General features: G+C 38.8%; 1 protein-coding gene and 1 long non-coding RNA gene across 3 annotated transcripts in view; both read right to left on the bottom strand.

Annotated features, from left to right (window-relative positions):
* The window catches only part of LOC122740350, a 24,962-nt gene extending 11,207 nt beyond the window's left edge, over nucleotides 1-13,755 (bottom strand). Inside the window, exons 1-3 of one of the 2 annotated variants that reach the window (XR_006354736.1) lie at nucleotides 13,582-13,755; nucleotides 12,913-12,983; nucleotides 6,561-6,622 (exon numbers count right to left, since the gene is read on the bottom strand). This is a non-coding gene — a long non-coding RNA (uncharacterized LOC122740350). The remainder of the gene's footprint in view (nucleotides 1-6,560; nucleotides 6,623-12,912; nucleotides 12,984-13,581) is intronic. The other variant, XR_006354737.1, reaches the window with a different exon arrangement.
* LOC122740347 (F-box only protein 5-like) lies at nucleotides 4,207-5,783 on the bottom strand. Its single transcript, XM_043982436.1, has one exon. It carries the CDS (start codon nucleotides 5,569-5,571, stop codon nucleotides 4,372-4,374), a length of 1,200 nt encoding a protein of 399 aa, XP_043838371.1. The 5' UTR covers nucleotides 5,572-5,783; the 3' UTR covers nucleotides 4,207-4,371.

The raw sequence follows: 13,755 nt of genomic DNA, 5'->3' as shown, positions 1-13,755 counted from the left end.
TACTCCCTCATAAAGTCCTTCTCTTTTAAGATGTAGCTCAGTCACCATCTTGTGCATGAAGCTTTGCCTCATTCCCTCCAATCACCAGTGCCTTTCTTTCCAAACTATCCTGTATTTTAATTACTTTGCATATATATGTATTTATTAACTTTATGTTGTATATATTTACATACGAACTTGTTGTCCCTATCTTTCCCCCCAACCCCATTAGAGTATCAGCTCTTTAGCAAGTAGGGACTGTTTAATTCACTGTTTTTACTTGTGTCTCCAACATCTGTGCATAATACCTGGCAATTGGTGTTTAATATATACTATTTGATTGATTGAATGAATGATTTAACCTCAATTACTTAAGCACAACAACCTCTGTAGCCTTTTGTCACCTCTTAACAATTTATTTAAACTACTTTCAATTTCCTTTCCCTTATTTCAAGAATTTTCAAGAACCCCAACTGCCTCATGAAAAAACAAACAAAACAAAAAAACAATAGCTCTTCAGCCACACTCTACTTCCTTTTCTATTAGTATTAACCTTGTTTGTTTCAACTTGTTTTACTTACTAATTACTTTTTTTTTTTTGGCAGGGCAATGAGGGTTAAGTGACTTGCCCAGGGTCACAGAGCCAGTAAGTGTTAAGTGTCTGAGGCTGGATTTGAACTAGGCCCTCCTGAATCCAGGGCCAGTGCCTTATCCACTGTGCCACCTAGCTGCCCAAACTATTTTTGCGGGGCAATGGGGGTTAAATGACTTGCCCAGGGTCACACAGCTTATGTCAAGTGTCTGAGGCCAGATTTGAACTCAGGTACTCCTGAATCCAGGGCCAGTGCTTTATCTTCTGCACCACCTAGCTGCCCCCTAAACTAATTAACTTTTACTTACATTTTTTACTTTACCAACTACCTTCTCCTCTTCCTCCCGAATCCTTTTCATGTCCTTTCTTAATGTTGCTTCTTCTCATAAAAGCCAAGAGTAGAACCTTCAGAATGTCCCACAATGATACCCATGATACTCCCTACTTTTACCACAAGAAGAGAAAGCCTCATAGGAGCTCATGAGAAAGTCCAGAGTCATAGAATTGTAAAACATTCACATAATTCATGCCCTTTACAACAGCCTGCCATGGAACTGAACTTTGGCTGCTGTGTATCAGTATGAGGACCTGTAGTGGTACAAGAGCTTTCTTGGGGAGAGGACACATTTTTCATTCCTGCAACACTCTTCAGAATGAACTCCAAGGAGGAAGGAGAGAAAAAAAAGACTTTGGAAGCTGCAAATCTGTAGGTAAAGCTAGAGACACACACTACACCCCTGATTTCCAGTTTGTCTCCAGAGACTTTGGGTAATTTTCCCTTGGGTGAGATCAAGGCCTCTTCTCTTGGATGAACTGATATATCTCCCTTCCAGGAGGAGCACACACATACCTTCTGTATTTTCTTGCATATTCTAGTTGGTATAACTTCTGTTTCCTATCTGTTTAAATAAATGGCTTTACTCATTATTCGTTATTTGTGGTCTTTTGCATATCTTTTTGCATCATTTTTTTCTTTTATCCTTCATTTCTCACCTGGTCACACTACTTTGGGACTTCCCTGACTGACTTCACCACATTCCCACACTGGGTATATTGCCTATCCTTCCCTCCCCTTCTCTCTGCTTTTCAGCTTCCTTCTGTGTCTTCCCCCATTAGATTGTAAGCTCCTTCGGGGCAGGAACTGTTGGGTTTTTTCTGTGTGTGTGTGTGTGTTGTTTTTTTTTTTTTTTTTGGTATTTGTATTTGTATCTCTGGTATATCTCCAGGTTAACAAAGTGCCTGGAACATAGTAGATGCTTAATAAATACTTGCTGAATGATTACTGATTAACTAGCATTTAGTGGAAAGGGGCTAAAGACTGTGGGTGTAACAACCAGGAAAGCAGTTTGAATCTAAAACAGAATTATTCGCCTAGACTACCAGCATTTAGGGGGTCAGAAAACCAGTACTTTCAGAAGAGAACACAGTAGCCAGTCTCATGAACCCTTTCTACTGCACTCCAGAAAGGAATGAAAGTTCCTTTTGGAGATCAGTAGGAAAGATATTTATTTAGGCTTCTCTTCAAGCCACATTTAGACAACCTATGTAGACATAAACATCTTACATGGTCAACACATACATCCTCTATATCAAATTAAATAGTTTTTGCACAAATTAAACAATACAGTTAAAATTTAAAAGTAAAATAGTCAGCTGGGGAGGAAAAATCTTTGCAACAAGTTTCTTTGATAAAGGCTTCATTTTTTTTAAAGAAAAAAATCCTTGTAACAAAGAAGCACAGTCAAGCAAAATGAATCAACACAGTGGTAATGCCCAAAAATGAATGTCTTTTTCTGAACTTTGTGTCCATCACCTCTTTGTCAAGAGGTAGGTAACATGCTTCATCAAAAGTCCTTTGGAGACTGACTGGATTGGTCATTGAACTGATCAAAATTCTTAAATCTCAAAGTTTGTTTAAAAATATTTACAACGTCGTTGTTCTTGTAAAAACTTTTTTCTGGCTTTGCTGACTTCACTATGTATCCCCTTGGTTCGTATGTGTGTGTACAACTATCTTTTGGGTATTTCAGATAAAAGGGAAGTTCACCAAAGCTTACTCCCTCTACTTTTACTTCCATGTTTGTATAACTTTTCTTCTTATGCACTTTAATTAAGAGAAACAGCAAGTTTTACCCACTTTTTCCTCCTTTAGAGACTAGTGTATTCCTTTTACCCTCCTTCCTAATCCCTCTTCAAACCCTAAGAACAGAAGCAATCCACCCCCATTATGTTAAGTTTTCATAACTCCCTCAATACCCTGTAAAAACATTAAGGTTCTCATGTACCTGTCTCATTAGGAGGCTGAGGCTAAGACATCACTCTACAGCTCCTTCTAATTGCTCAAATAAATTTACCTTTCTTAGTTTCTCTAGACTCTTTTGTTTGTATTCCAAAGTTCTTTCTCAGTTCTGGTCTTTTCATCAGGAATACTTGAAAAATTCTCTATGCTATTCAAAGTTCTTTTCCTCCTTGTAGAAATACACTCAGCTTTGCAGGGCAAATTATTCTTGTTTTAAGTCTTTCGCCTTTTGGAATACTGTATTCCAAGATCTTTCATGTAGAAGTTTTCAGGTCTTTTGTGATCTTGACTGTAGTTCTTTGGAATTCAAATTCTTAATGAAGAATGTTGGCAGTATTTTTCTTTGAGAACACAGCATTAGATTTTGGTTATGACCTTCACTGGAATTTTCCTTTTTGGGATTCCTTTCAGGAGTTGATCAGTAGATTATTTTTATCTTTACTTTACCCTCTAGTTCTAATAGATTTGGGCAATTTTTACTTGATTTCTTGAAACAGTGTCCAGTCTTTTTTTTTTTTTAATCCTAGTTTTCAGGGATTCTGATGAAAATCTCTCTCCTTGACTTTTTTTTCCCATGGCAAGTTGTTTTTTATATCAAATAGCTTACATTTTCTTCTAATTTTCTCAATCTTTGGATTTTCTTCTAATTTTTCTTGCTCTTATAGAGTCATTCATTTCTGTTTGGTCTATTCTAGTTTTGGGGGAGTACAATTCTTGAGTAAGGTATACCACTTTTCTTCTAGAGTACTTATTCTCCTTCCAATTCTTTTTTTATTATATAAACACACATAAATATGGAAAAATATATAACAAATGTACAAAAGTCTTAAAAACAGATTTTAGAGAAGAAAACAAGACATCACAGTTAACACATTCCTCCCTTTCACTTGGAAATAACTGGAGGGAATTTCAGATTCACTGACATTGAAGAAACATTTGAAAAACAGCAATAACAATTATGTAGACAAATTACTGATATTTATATCGCAGTTGTAGTTACTTTTACTTGGATGCCAAATAGCGCCTCAAAAAATAAAGAGGGGATAAGGATATAAAATACATATTTTAAACTTAGGTATTATATTAACTGTAGAAAATGAATAGCATGTTTAGATACACTGCATTCTTTTGACATGAATCTCCAAAATCCATTTAGGAAGATATCCTAGATAAAGCTCTTTTTTGTAACCTATTTCAGTCTCTATTGTTTCCTTTGCCTTTAAAAAAATGCAATCCAGAATTTTGTATTGGGATTCTTGTTTGGTAATAAATGCAGTAGACTGAAAAAAAAATGCCAAAGCTACCAAGTTCCAAAAATTCACTGAAATTTGTTTTGCTTTTTAAAATTGACTTTCACATATAATTGAAAAAATAACAATATTTACTATTTTTTTTTAAACTGAAAATAAAGACTTCTGGCAGAAGCATATTATGGTCACCTAATGTAACATCTCCAATCCAACTTTTACAGTTTGCTATTTGCAACTGATATAACTAAAGATCATAACCTCCGCAAATTCTTTTTGCTTTTTTTACTACCAGGAAGAGGTCCCATTCTGGAGTTTGCTTTTAGGGGTTTTTCATTTAAACAGTCTTTGGTGATATGATAGCTGCATAAACATTTTGTACAAAAATCAAAGCCACAGCTTTCTCGGTTGCATGTTGCCCTCTGCAAATAGGGTTCGTATTTTGCAGGTGAACTGCAACGAATACAAGCTCTTAGGCTTTCATTCTTTTTCAAGGTCTTGGCAACCTCAGAAAACTCAATGTACCGGCTGGATGTAGAAACTCCCTGATCAGATAATTTGGGACGAGATCCTTTTTTGGATGCACAAGGAGCCTGGACTGTTGATTTTTGAACAGAAGCTAATGCTGCCCTGACTAGAACATATTCTCTAGTTGCAGCATGAGCTGAAAATTTGGTAGTATTTTCATTAGCTTTTTTCATTGCTGAATTATATAAGTGGAAAGCCTTTTTATTGTCTTTCAGAATCTTCTTCCATGTTGCACTCACTCTGGCCACATCGATCAAATCCATCTTACTGAGGCGTTTTAAAACATTTCCTAATATATGTTTGAGTCCCCTCTGGAAGAGCTCACTGAGAATATCCAGTCGATCTAAGCCCATTTTTCTACCAATTACATTATGTAGTCCAAAATCTCCATAGGCAACTATTCTTTCCATAGTTTCCCAATCTACTTTAGGATTTCTTTTGGCATTCTTTTTTAAAGCTGAACAAACCACTTCCTCAAAATGAAGGATTGGCAATAAATTTTTATTCGGAAACTGTTCTGTGCTTTGGTTTTGTAGAAGGCAGGGTTTGGGGCTGACGATGAAATTCCGAGACGACAGAAGGCTATTATATTCCTGTTCACCAGGACAGCTTTGATGAGAGAATGAAGAGTAGCCACTGTCCTCAAAAAGTCTACTGCTCTCCAATTCTGATTCACTTGAAGCATCAAGCTTCTGCAGTGCCTGATTTTCCTTGTTGTGCACTGGCTGCTTTTCAGTTTTCGGTTCAATAATCCTGGGGTTCGCGTTCCGAGGTCCGGTATAGGATAGCGGTCTATCATCTTTAACGCAATCTTTACAGAAATCTTCCGAATATTCAGGAGTACCAGATTCCAGTTTTTTGCCAACCTCAGGCTTTGCCAATGCAGGCCCAGAATTAACATGGTTGCAGCTAAAGTCACATTTCATTTTAACAGAACGGTGAGAATTGTTGTCTTTATTCTCGTTTGTATCTGTCAGTGGTCCGCGGGGACTCTGCGGCCGTAATGGCGGCGCCGGGGCCGCTGCAGCAGGAGGAAGATGCAGCCAAAAGAGGTGAGGAGCAGCTAGAGCAGGAGCAGCAGCAACAGCGACTACGGTGGCGGCTCGTGCCCAGACCTAGGCACTGGGAGCGGAACAACTCTCAGGTAGGAGAAGAGACTCCGCCGGCAGCAACCAGCTGATGCACCGGCGCCGCCAGAGGACCACCTCTCTTTCCAATTCTTCCCTTCTGAATTGATTTTTTTTTTATCTCTTGCTTTATTTCTTCTAGCAATTTCTTCTTTTCTTTTTTTTTTTTTTGGATCTCTGCTTGTAGTGGTAAGAAGGTTAGTCACTCATTTGGGGGGGATCTCCAGATTTGTAATAATTTAATATATTTAGCACATGCGTACATATGAAAATCAGGGGAAATGACTTTATTTGAATAATTCCAAATTGCTTTCCAAAATGGTTGTACTTCTTCACAGCTCCAATAACCATGTACTTATTCTACACTGTTGCACACTATTCTTCCTTCTACCCCTCCAATATAGACTATTCCTTTCTTTTGTCAGATTTGGTAATTTTCAGAATATGAGGTAAAATACCAGGGTTGTTTTGATTTGAATTTCTCTTATTATTAGTTATTTGGAGCATTCCTTTATATGGTTATTAAGAGTTTGCAACTTTTCTTTTGAAAACTTTTCATAATTTTTGAGCACTTATCTATTTGGGAATTATTATATCCTAGTTGATTGAGTGATTGATACCTCAGTACCTAAGCACTAATTAAAGACTTTTGAAGCCTTTTATTACCTCTTACCAACTTGTTCAAACCACATTCAATTTCTTTTTCCTTATTTCAATAACAGTCAGAATTAGGCTAACCTTTTATTTGTTTTAACAGCTTGTTTTATTTATTGATTAATTTTACTTACCTTTTTAAAATTCTGCCAACTATCTTCTCCATGTTTAACAAGTTTAATTTGAAGTGCTGACCCTGGTAAAGATAGCCATCAAGTAAGTAGTTAGTGATGCAGAAACTTGTGGATGAGGAGAAAAATTAGGGCTGCATATATAAATTTATTGTTATTATTATTAGTATCTAATTATTGTTGTCACAATTATTAATAACAATAGCTAACATTTGTATAGCACTTTCATTTTTACAAAGTGCTTATGTATGTTACCTTTTTTGATCCCCAAAGCAACCCTGCAAATTAGCTGCTATTATCCAAATTTGATAAAAGAGTAAACTGATGGGGCAGCTAGGTGGCGCAGTGGATAAAGTACTGGCCTTGGATTCAGGAGGACCTGAGTTCAAATCCAGCCCCAGACACTTGACACTTACCAGCTGTGTGACCTTGGGCAAGTCACTTAGCCCTCATTGCCCCACAAAAATAAAAAAAAAAAAGAGTAAACTGAGGCTGAAAAAGGTTAAGTGACTTGTCCAACATCACATAGGTAGTGTCTGAGGCAGTATCTGAACTCAGGTATTGCATTATGCTACCTCAAAGCCTTAAAAGTGATCTGCATAGACCTAGTAACTGAACCCATGAAAATTAATGAGAACACCAAAGGGAAAAGCAACAACAACAAAAAAAAGTGATTAGGGCCTGATATGGGAAATGAATGATGAGTTAGCATAGAAGGTCAGAGAGACAGGAGAAAAATGAAGAGAGAATAGTATCAGAGAAACCAAGGGATGAGACAATATGCAGAAGAAGGGGCTAGTTAACATTGTCAAAAGCTGCAGAAAGAGTTATGATAACTAGAGGCAACAGCAGGCTGCTACCACCGAGCAGCAGCTAGCACCAGGGGAACTGGAGACAAGATGGGGCTACCTGCCCCTCAAAGTTAGGGCCCAAAATGGCAGATGTGAAATGGGGTTATCCAACCTGATTCCTGCTCCAGAGAATTTGTACCACAGAAGTCAGAACAAGCTCAGGTAATCCAACCTGAAGCCTGTAAGCACTTGAAAAAAGATCAACTCCTGGGAAAATATGAGCAAAGAGAAGAAAATACCAAACACAATGAATATGATAGATTAAGAGAAATTTAAGAGGTAATCCCAGGTGAAAAGATGCTGGGGAGAAAAAACAGCCTGGCCATAAGTACTATAAGAATGAATGGAAAAAATAAAGCAAGAGATAAAAACAAAATGAGAATGGAAACATGAGATCCAAAGGGAAAAAATTGAAAGAATAAATAAAAGGTAGAAAATCATACCTAAGTAAAGCATTCCTTGAAAAGTAGAATGGAACCAATGATTCCATGAGACAACAAGAAATATTAGAATGTGTATTGGGGGATCAGAGAGTAGTGATAAGTAAAGACGCAAAAGGAAGAAAAGGCTGTTAATGAAACAAAAAAAATACACAAAAGAAGTTCAGAAAGAGACACAGGCAAGCATTGTAGAAACTACAGTGTAAAATTTAATATGTTGTTTGCCTTTTTTTTTCTTCTTTTTTTTTTGGTGAGGCAATTGGGGTTAAGTGACTTGCCCAGGGTCACACAACTGGTAAGTGTCAAGTGTCTGAAGTCGGATTTGAACTCAGGTCCTCCTGACTCCAGGGCCAGTGCTCTATCCACTGCACCACCTAGCTGCCCCCAAATGCATTTACTGTATAACCATTTTTTTCTTTTTTGATGGGGCAATGAGGGTTAAGTGACTTGTCCAGCGTCACACAGCTAGTAAGTGTCAAGTGTCTGAGACCAGATTTGGACTCAGGTCCTCTTGAATCCAGGGCTGGTGCTTTATCCACTTTGCACCTAGGTGCCTTTGCCCTTTGTTTTCATTTATTTCTTTGGTTTTTTGGCTAGGCAATGAGGGTTAAGTGACTTGCCCAGGGTCACACAGCTAGTAAGTGTCAAGTATCTGAGGCCAGATTTGAACTCAGGTCCTCCTGAATCCAAGGCCAGTGCTTTATCCACTATGCTACCTAGCTGCCCTTGCCCTTTGTTTTCAAAGAGGACTGATGACATCACAGGGTGATGACTTGCTTTTTTTTTTTTTTTAGTGAGGCGATTGGGGTTAAGTGACTTGCCCAGGGTCACACAGCTAATAAGTGTTAAGTGTCTGAGGCTGGATTTGAACTCAGGTACTCCTGACTCCAGGGCTGGTGCTCTATCCACTGCACCATCTAGCTGCCCCCGATGACTTGCTTTTGAAATGGATTTAAGTGAGACAGAGCTGCATAGTCATCAGCCTCTCTCTCTCTTCCAGAGTTATTGAATACCAGTGGCAAGACAAATCAGGATGACTGGTGATGTCCCAGGATGCAGTGGATGATCTTGACATCTTTGACACTGACCAAGCTCTAAGCACTCCATAGTGCCTACTTCAGCCCCCTTCATGGCAGTAGAACAAACTGTTCTCGTCTGCCCATTCTGCTGGGGGAAGGCATAGCTTCACATGCTTGGGGTAGGCATCCTCCTAACTTACCAATGGGTTTGAGGCCTGTCTGTTACTCTCAACTTAGTTAGCCCATCTGCCAAGACAGTTTTACTAGGTATAGCTGTTTTAAGGAGGATCAGGTTCTTCAGTTACCTGGCCTGTTCCCTGGTCCATAGACGACCCCAGACTAACTTGCTAATCAACCAGCTTTGTGTGTTGTGGTGGTCAACTCTGATGAGCCTGTGCCCCTACCCCACTTGGGCCACTGCTACTCAAGTCTACCTCCTGGTTCCCAGCAGGGGTGAAAAACCCAAGTTCTGCCTCAGCACCAGCATAGACCCCTGTAGTCTCCCTCCTGCAAAGGGCTCAGCCCTCTCACCAGACTGTGAGCTTAGTTCCAGACAACACTAGCAGTGCAGCTGATTCAGAGGTTCTGGGGGTCTCCTTCTCTGGTGAGGCCTTCCTGGGACTGGATCTGTATCAGGGTGACTGTGGGGTTGGGCTCCACTCCTGTCTCAGCACAGCAGCTCCCTCCTTCTGACCTTCCAAGCTGTTCTTGGATCTCTAGGTATGGTTGTTGTACATACTACAGCTTCTTGGAGCCATAGTTTGAGAGTTTGATGAAAGTAAATACAAGAGGTGGATAAGCAGCTCTGAAAAAGGCTTGGCAAACCCTCACACCAGAGGTGCTAGCCTTCCCTTTAACCCCCTATTTAGGGGCAGGTAGGTGGTGCAGTGGATAGAGCACCTGCCCTGGATTCAGGAGGACGTGAGTTCAAATCCGGTCTCAGACATTTGACACTTACTAGCTGTATGACCGTGGGCAAGTTGCTTAACCCTAAAAAAAAACAAGAAAAAAAAACCACTCTCTATGCCCCAAACTTAAAATATATATTTATATACACATATATATGTATATATACTAAAAATCAAGGTGTATAGAATAAAATTTAATTGTGTCATATACAAGCCTCTTTTTTCTGTTCTTTGTACATGGAAATTTTTGTGTTTAATGATGTTTATTACGATTGTTATGATTAATCTTTTAAATTGAAAAATAAAGTCAGAAAAAAGCAGCAGAGAAGTCAGAGGATGAAAACAGAGAAAATGTAATTGGATTTAGCAGTTCAAAAATCATTCTTAACCTAGAACATAACAACAGTTCCAGCTGAATTGAAGGGTCAAAACTCAAAACAGTTGAGGAATTAGAACTGTGGAAAGTAAGGATGTAGTTGACTCTAGGAGTTTAGGAGCTTAAAGGAGAAGAGGGTTTAGAATGGTGGAGTAAAAATTAAGAACTGGGGAAAAAAGGAATGTGGACACGTTTATAAGTTGGGAAGGAGCTCAAAGATAAGGAAAAGATTAAACAGTTAGGAGATGGAGGAAGTGATTTATGGAGCCAACACCCAGAAGAAATGGATAGCATTAAAGGTACAAGTAAAGGAATTGGTTTTGACTAGGATTACCTCTTCTTTAGAGATTGAATCGCAGGAGAGAATGGGTGGAAATGTATCTGGCTTTTGTGTTTCAGTGTAGGAGAGATGAGGGTATTCACGGCAGTCTTTTTAGGAAAAATTTTTTTGAGAAAAATTAAAAAGTACTATCCTTTATGGCACTGGTGCTCACTTCCATCAAAAGAATTATGATGATGATGGTGAACTTATGAATATTTTAGAGACTGGTAAAAGATTTGGTAGTTGAAGGTACAAGGTAAAACTATATCATTAAAAGCTGCTCTAGATACAACTGTGGATTTTCAACTAGATTTTAAAAATGTTTGCCATTAAATTAACAAATGGAAAATCAGAGAGAGGTCAGGATTGAACAATTCTTAGAAAAAGGGTCTTTTCGCCATTGTCTCTCTTTGTATCTCCAGCACCCAGGACCACATCTTGAATATGAGATGCAAATGACATGAGTAAATATTTCATTAATGTGGAGTTGACTGGAGAATATCAAGTATAGCAAGGGGGGAAAAGATATGACTGAAGATTAGAGGAGGAAAAAAGAATTTACAAGTTAAATATGAACAGCTAGTAGAAATTGAGTTTTGGGAGTTAGGAAGGCCTAGATTCAAATGGTGACTCTGTGATCCTGAGTGTCATTTAATCTCTTCTAGACAACTCTAAGAATAAAAGATTGAGAGAGGATGCAGATATGCACTTCTTATAGAAGTTCCTCCTTTTAGAGTTCCTGTTACCTATTGAAAGGAAGATCTGCTAAAACTAGTAGTATAGATTTATGTTTGTTCCTTTCAGTGGCTCTGATCTCAACCTCTGTTGAGATGACTGGCTGTGCTCTCCTCCCTTAAGTTCCTTACAGTGAGTTCATCCAACCTACTAGGGTGGGAGATGAGATTTCCTCCATTTCTTCTTAAACCAGTGGAACTCTTAGGCTATCCACCTATCAATCCCTCTTCTAATTTAATAAGACATTTTAAAGATTCCACTTTACAATCCATAGATTACATTTGTCTAGAAGCATTTTAAAAAAAGAAATTTAGTCCTCCAGGTGTAGTTTTTAAACTTTATTTTTGGTATTAATTTTAAAAAATTTTGAGTTCCCAATTCTCTCTCTCCCTCTACCCATTAATGTTCTGGTTCTGCTCTCATCTCACTCAGCATCAGTTCATGTAAATCCTTCCAGGTTTCTCTGAAATCCTCCTGCTCATTGTTTCTTACAGCACAACAGTATTCCATTACATTCATAATACCACAACTTGTTTAGCCATTCCCCTGATTTCCAATTCTTTGCCACCACAAAGAGAGTGCTGTAAATATTTTTGTACATGTGGGGGCCTTTTCCCTCTTCTATGATCTCACTGGGATACAGACCTAGTAGTGGTATTACTGGATCAAAGGGTATGAACAGTTCCATAGCCTTTTGGGCATAGTTCTAAATTGCTCTCCAGAATGGTTGGATCAGTTCACAGCTCCACCAATAATGCATTAGTGTTCCAATTCTTCCACAGCTTCTCCAACATTTATTATTTTCCTTTTTTGTCACCTTAGTCAATCTGATAGGTGTGAGGTGGTACCTCAGAGTTGCTTTAATTTGCATTTCTCTAATCAGTAGTGATATAGAGCATTTGTTTCATATGGCAATAGATAGCTTTGATTTCTTCATCTGAAAACTGCCTGTTCATATCCTTTGACCATTTCTCCATTGGGGAATGACTTGCATTCTTATAAATTTGATTTAGTTCCTGATATATTTTAGAAATGAGGCCTTTATCAGAAATACTGGCTATGAAAATTATTTCCCAGATTTCTGCCTCCCTTCTAATTTTGGCTGCATTGCTTCTGTTTGAACAAACCTTTTTATTTAATGTAATCGAAACATCCATTTTGCATTTAATATATTCTCTATCTCTTGTTTGGACATCAATTGTTTTCCTCTCCATAGATCCTTCCTTTCCTAATTTACCTATGGTATCACCTTTTATGTCTAAATCATGTACCCATTTTGACCTTATTTTTCCCTCTACCCACTAAGAAAGCAAGATGATACCCAATATACATGTGCAATCACACAAAACATACATAATTCCTATTAGCTATGTTGCAAAAAAAAGAAAAAAGAAAAAGTATGCTTTAATCTGTATCAGTTCTCTCTCTGGAAGGGGGATAGCATTTTTCATTATGGGTCCTTTGGAATTGTTTTGGATCACTGTATTAATCATAGTAGTTTAGTCTTTCACAGTTGATCATCGTTACAATATAGCTGTTATTATAAACAATGTTCTAGTTCTGCTTACTTACATTTGCATAAATTCCTGTCTTCTAGATTTTTCTGAAACTACCCCTCTCATCATTTCTTATAGCACAATGGTATTAGGAGCAACTTTTCATCACCAAAATGGCTCTCTTCTCACCTTTTTACTGCTTCCTTACCTCAGCCAAGGCTTTTGCTGCTGAAGGTCAGATGTAAGAGGAGTTGAATTTGGCTGTGGAAGAAAAATTTCCTAAATGATATCGAAGAAAACTATTATGTGAGGAAGTTAAAAATCCTTCACCCACCACTCACCTCCCCCTATACATCATGTGGTTATAGTGAAAGAAGGCTGCAAAACTGATTTGGTTATTTTCATATATATCACTATAGGATGGGGTAGGGGGAAGCCTTTAATAATAGCTAAAAACAATAGCTATCATTTATAAAGCACTTTACATTTTGCCAAGCCCTTTATAAATATTAGGTGATCCTCACAACCATCCTGGGAGATGAGAAAACAAGAGGCTATGCGATTTACCCAGGATCAAATGGCTAGTAAAGTGTCTGAGGTCATATTTGAACTCAGGTCTTCTTTAAGACCGGCTTAAGGTTGTGGGTTCAAACATAGGGCTCCAAGGCAGCAATGAACATAACCCCCCTTTAGCTTCGAGGGTTTTTTTGCGGGGGGGGGGGGCAGGGGGCGGGGGACGGTGTGTAACCCCTCGGCCACCATTCAGTGCAAAGGGGCCGGGATGCGCTAGGGTTCTGGGCGGAGGTGGAGGCCAGGCCAGGCCAGGCTGGGCCTCGGGGGCTCGTGCCAAGCTTGTGACCAAGGAAAGCCTTCCTACCAGGCATGCCATCCCTCTGGGCAAAGAACAAACAGGTCCATCAGGTTGGGCCCAGTCAGCACTACCCATCCCGCCCCAAAGAAAGGAGGGCGGGCAGAAGGAAGAAGGCCGGCCCAGTGAAGGGACACAAACTAGGAGGCCTCCCTGGCCATCCGCTAAAGCTGTAACCTTATC

Source organism: Dromiciops gliroides, chromosome 2 (genome assembly GCF_019393635.1).
Source record: "Dromiciops gliroides isolate mDroGli1 chromosome 2, mDroGli1.pri, whole genome shotgun sequence".
Classification (NCBI taxonomy): domain Eukaryota; kingdom Metazoa; phylum Chordata; class Mammalia; order Microbiotheria; family Microbiotheriidae; genus Dromiciops; species Dromiciops gliroides.
This window is presented reverse-complemented; position numbering and strand designations above follow the sequence as displayed.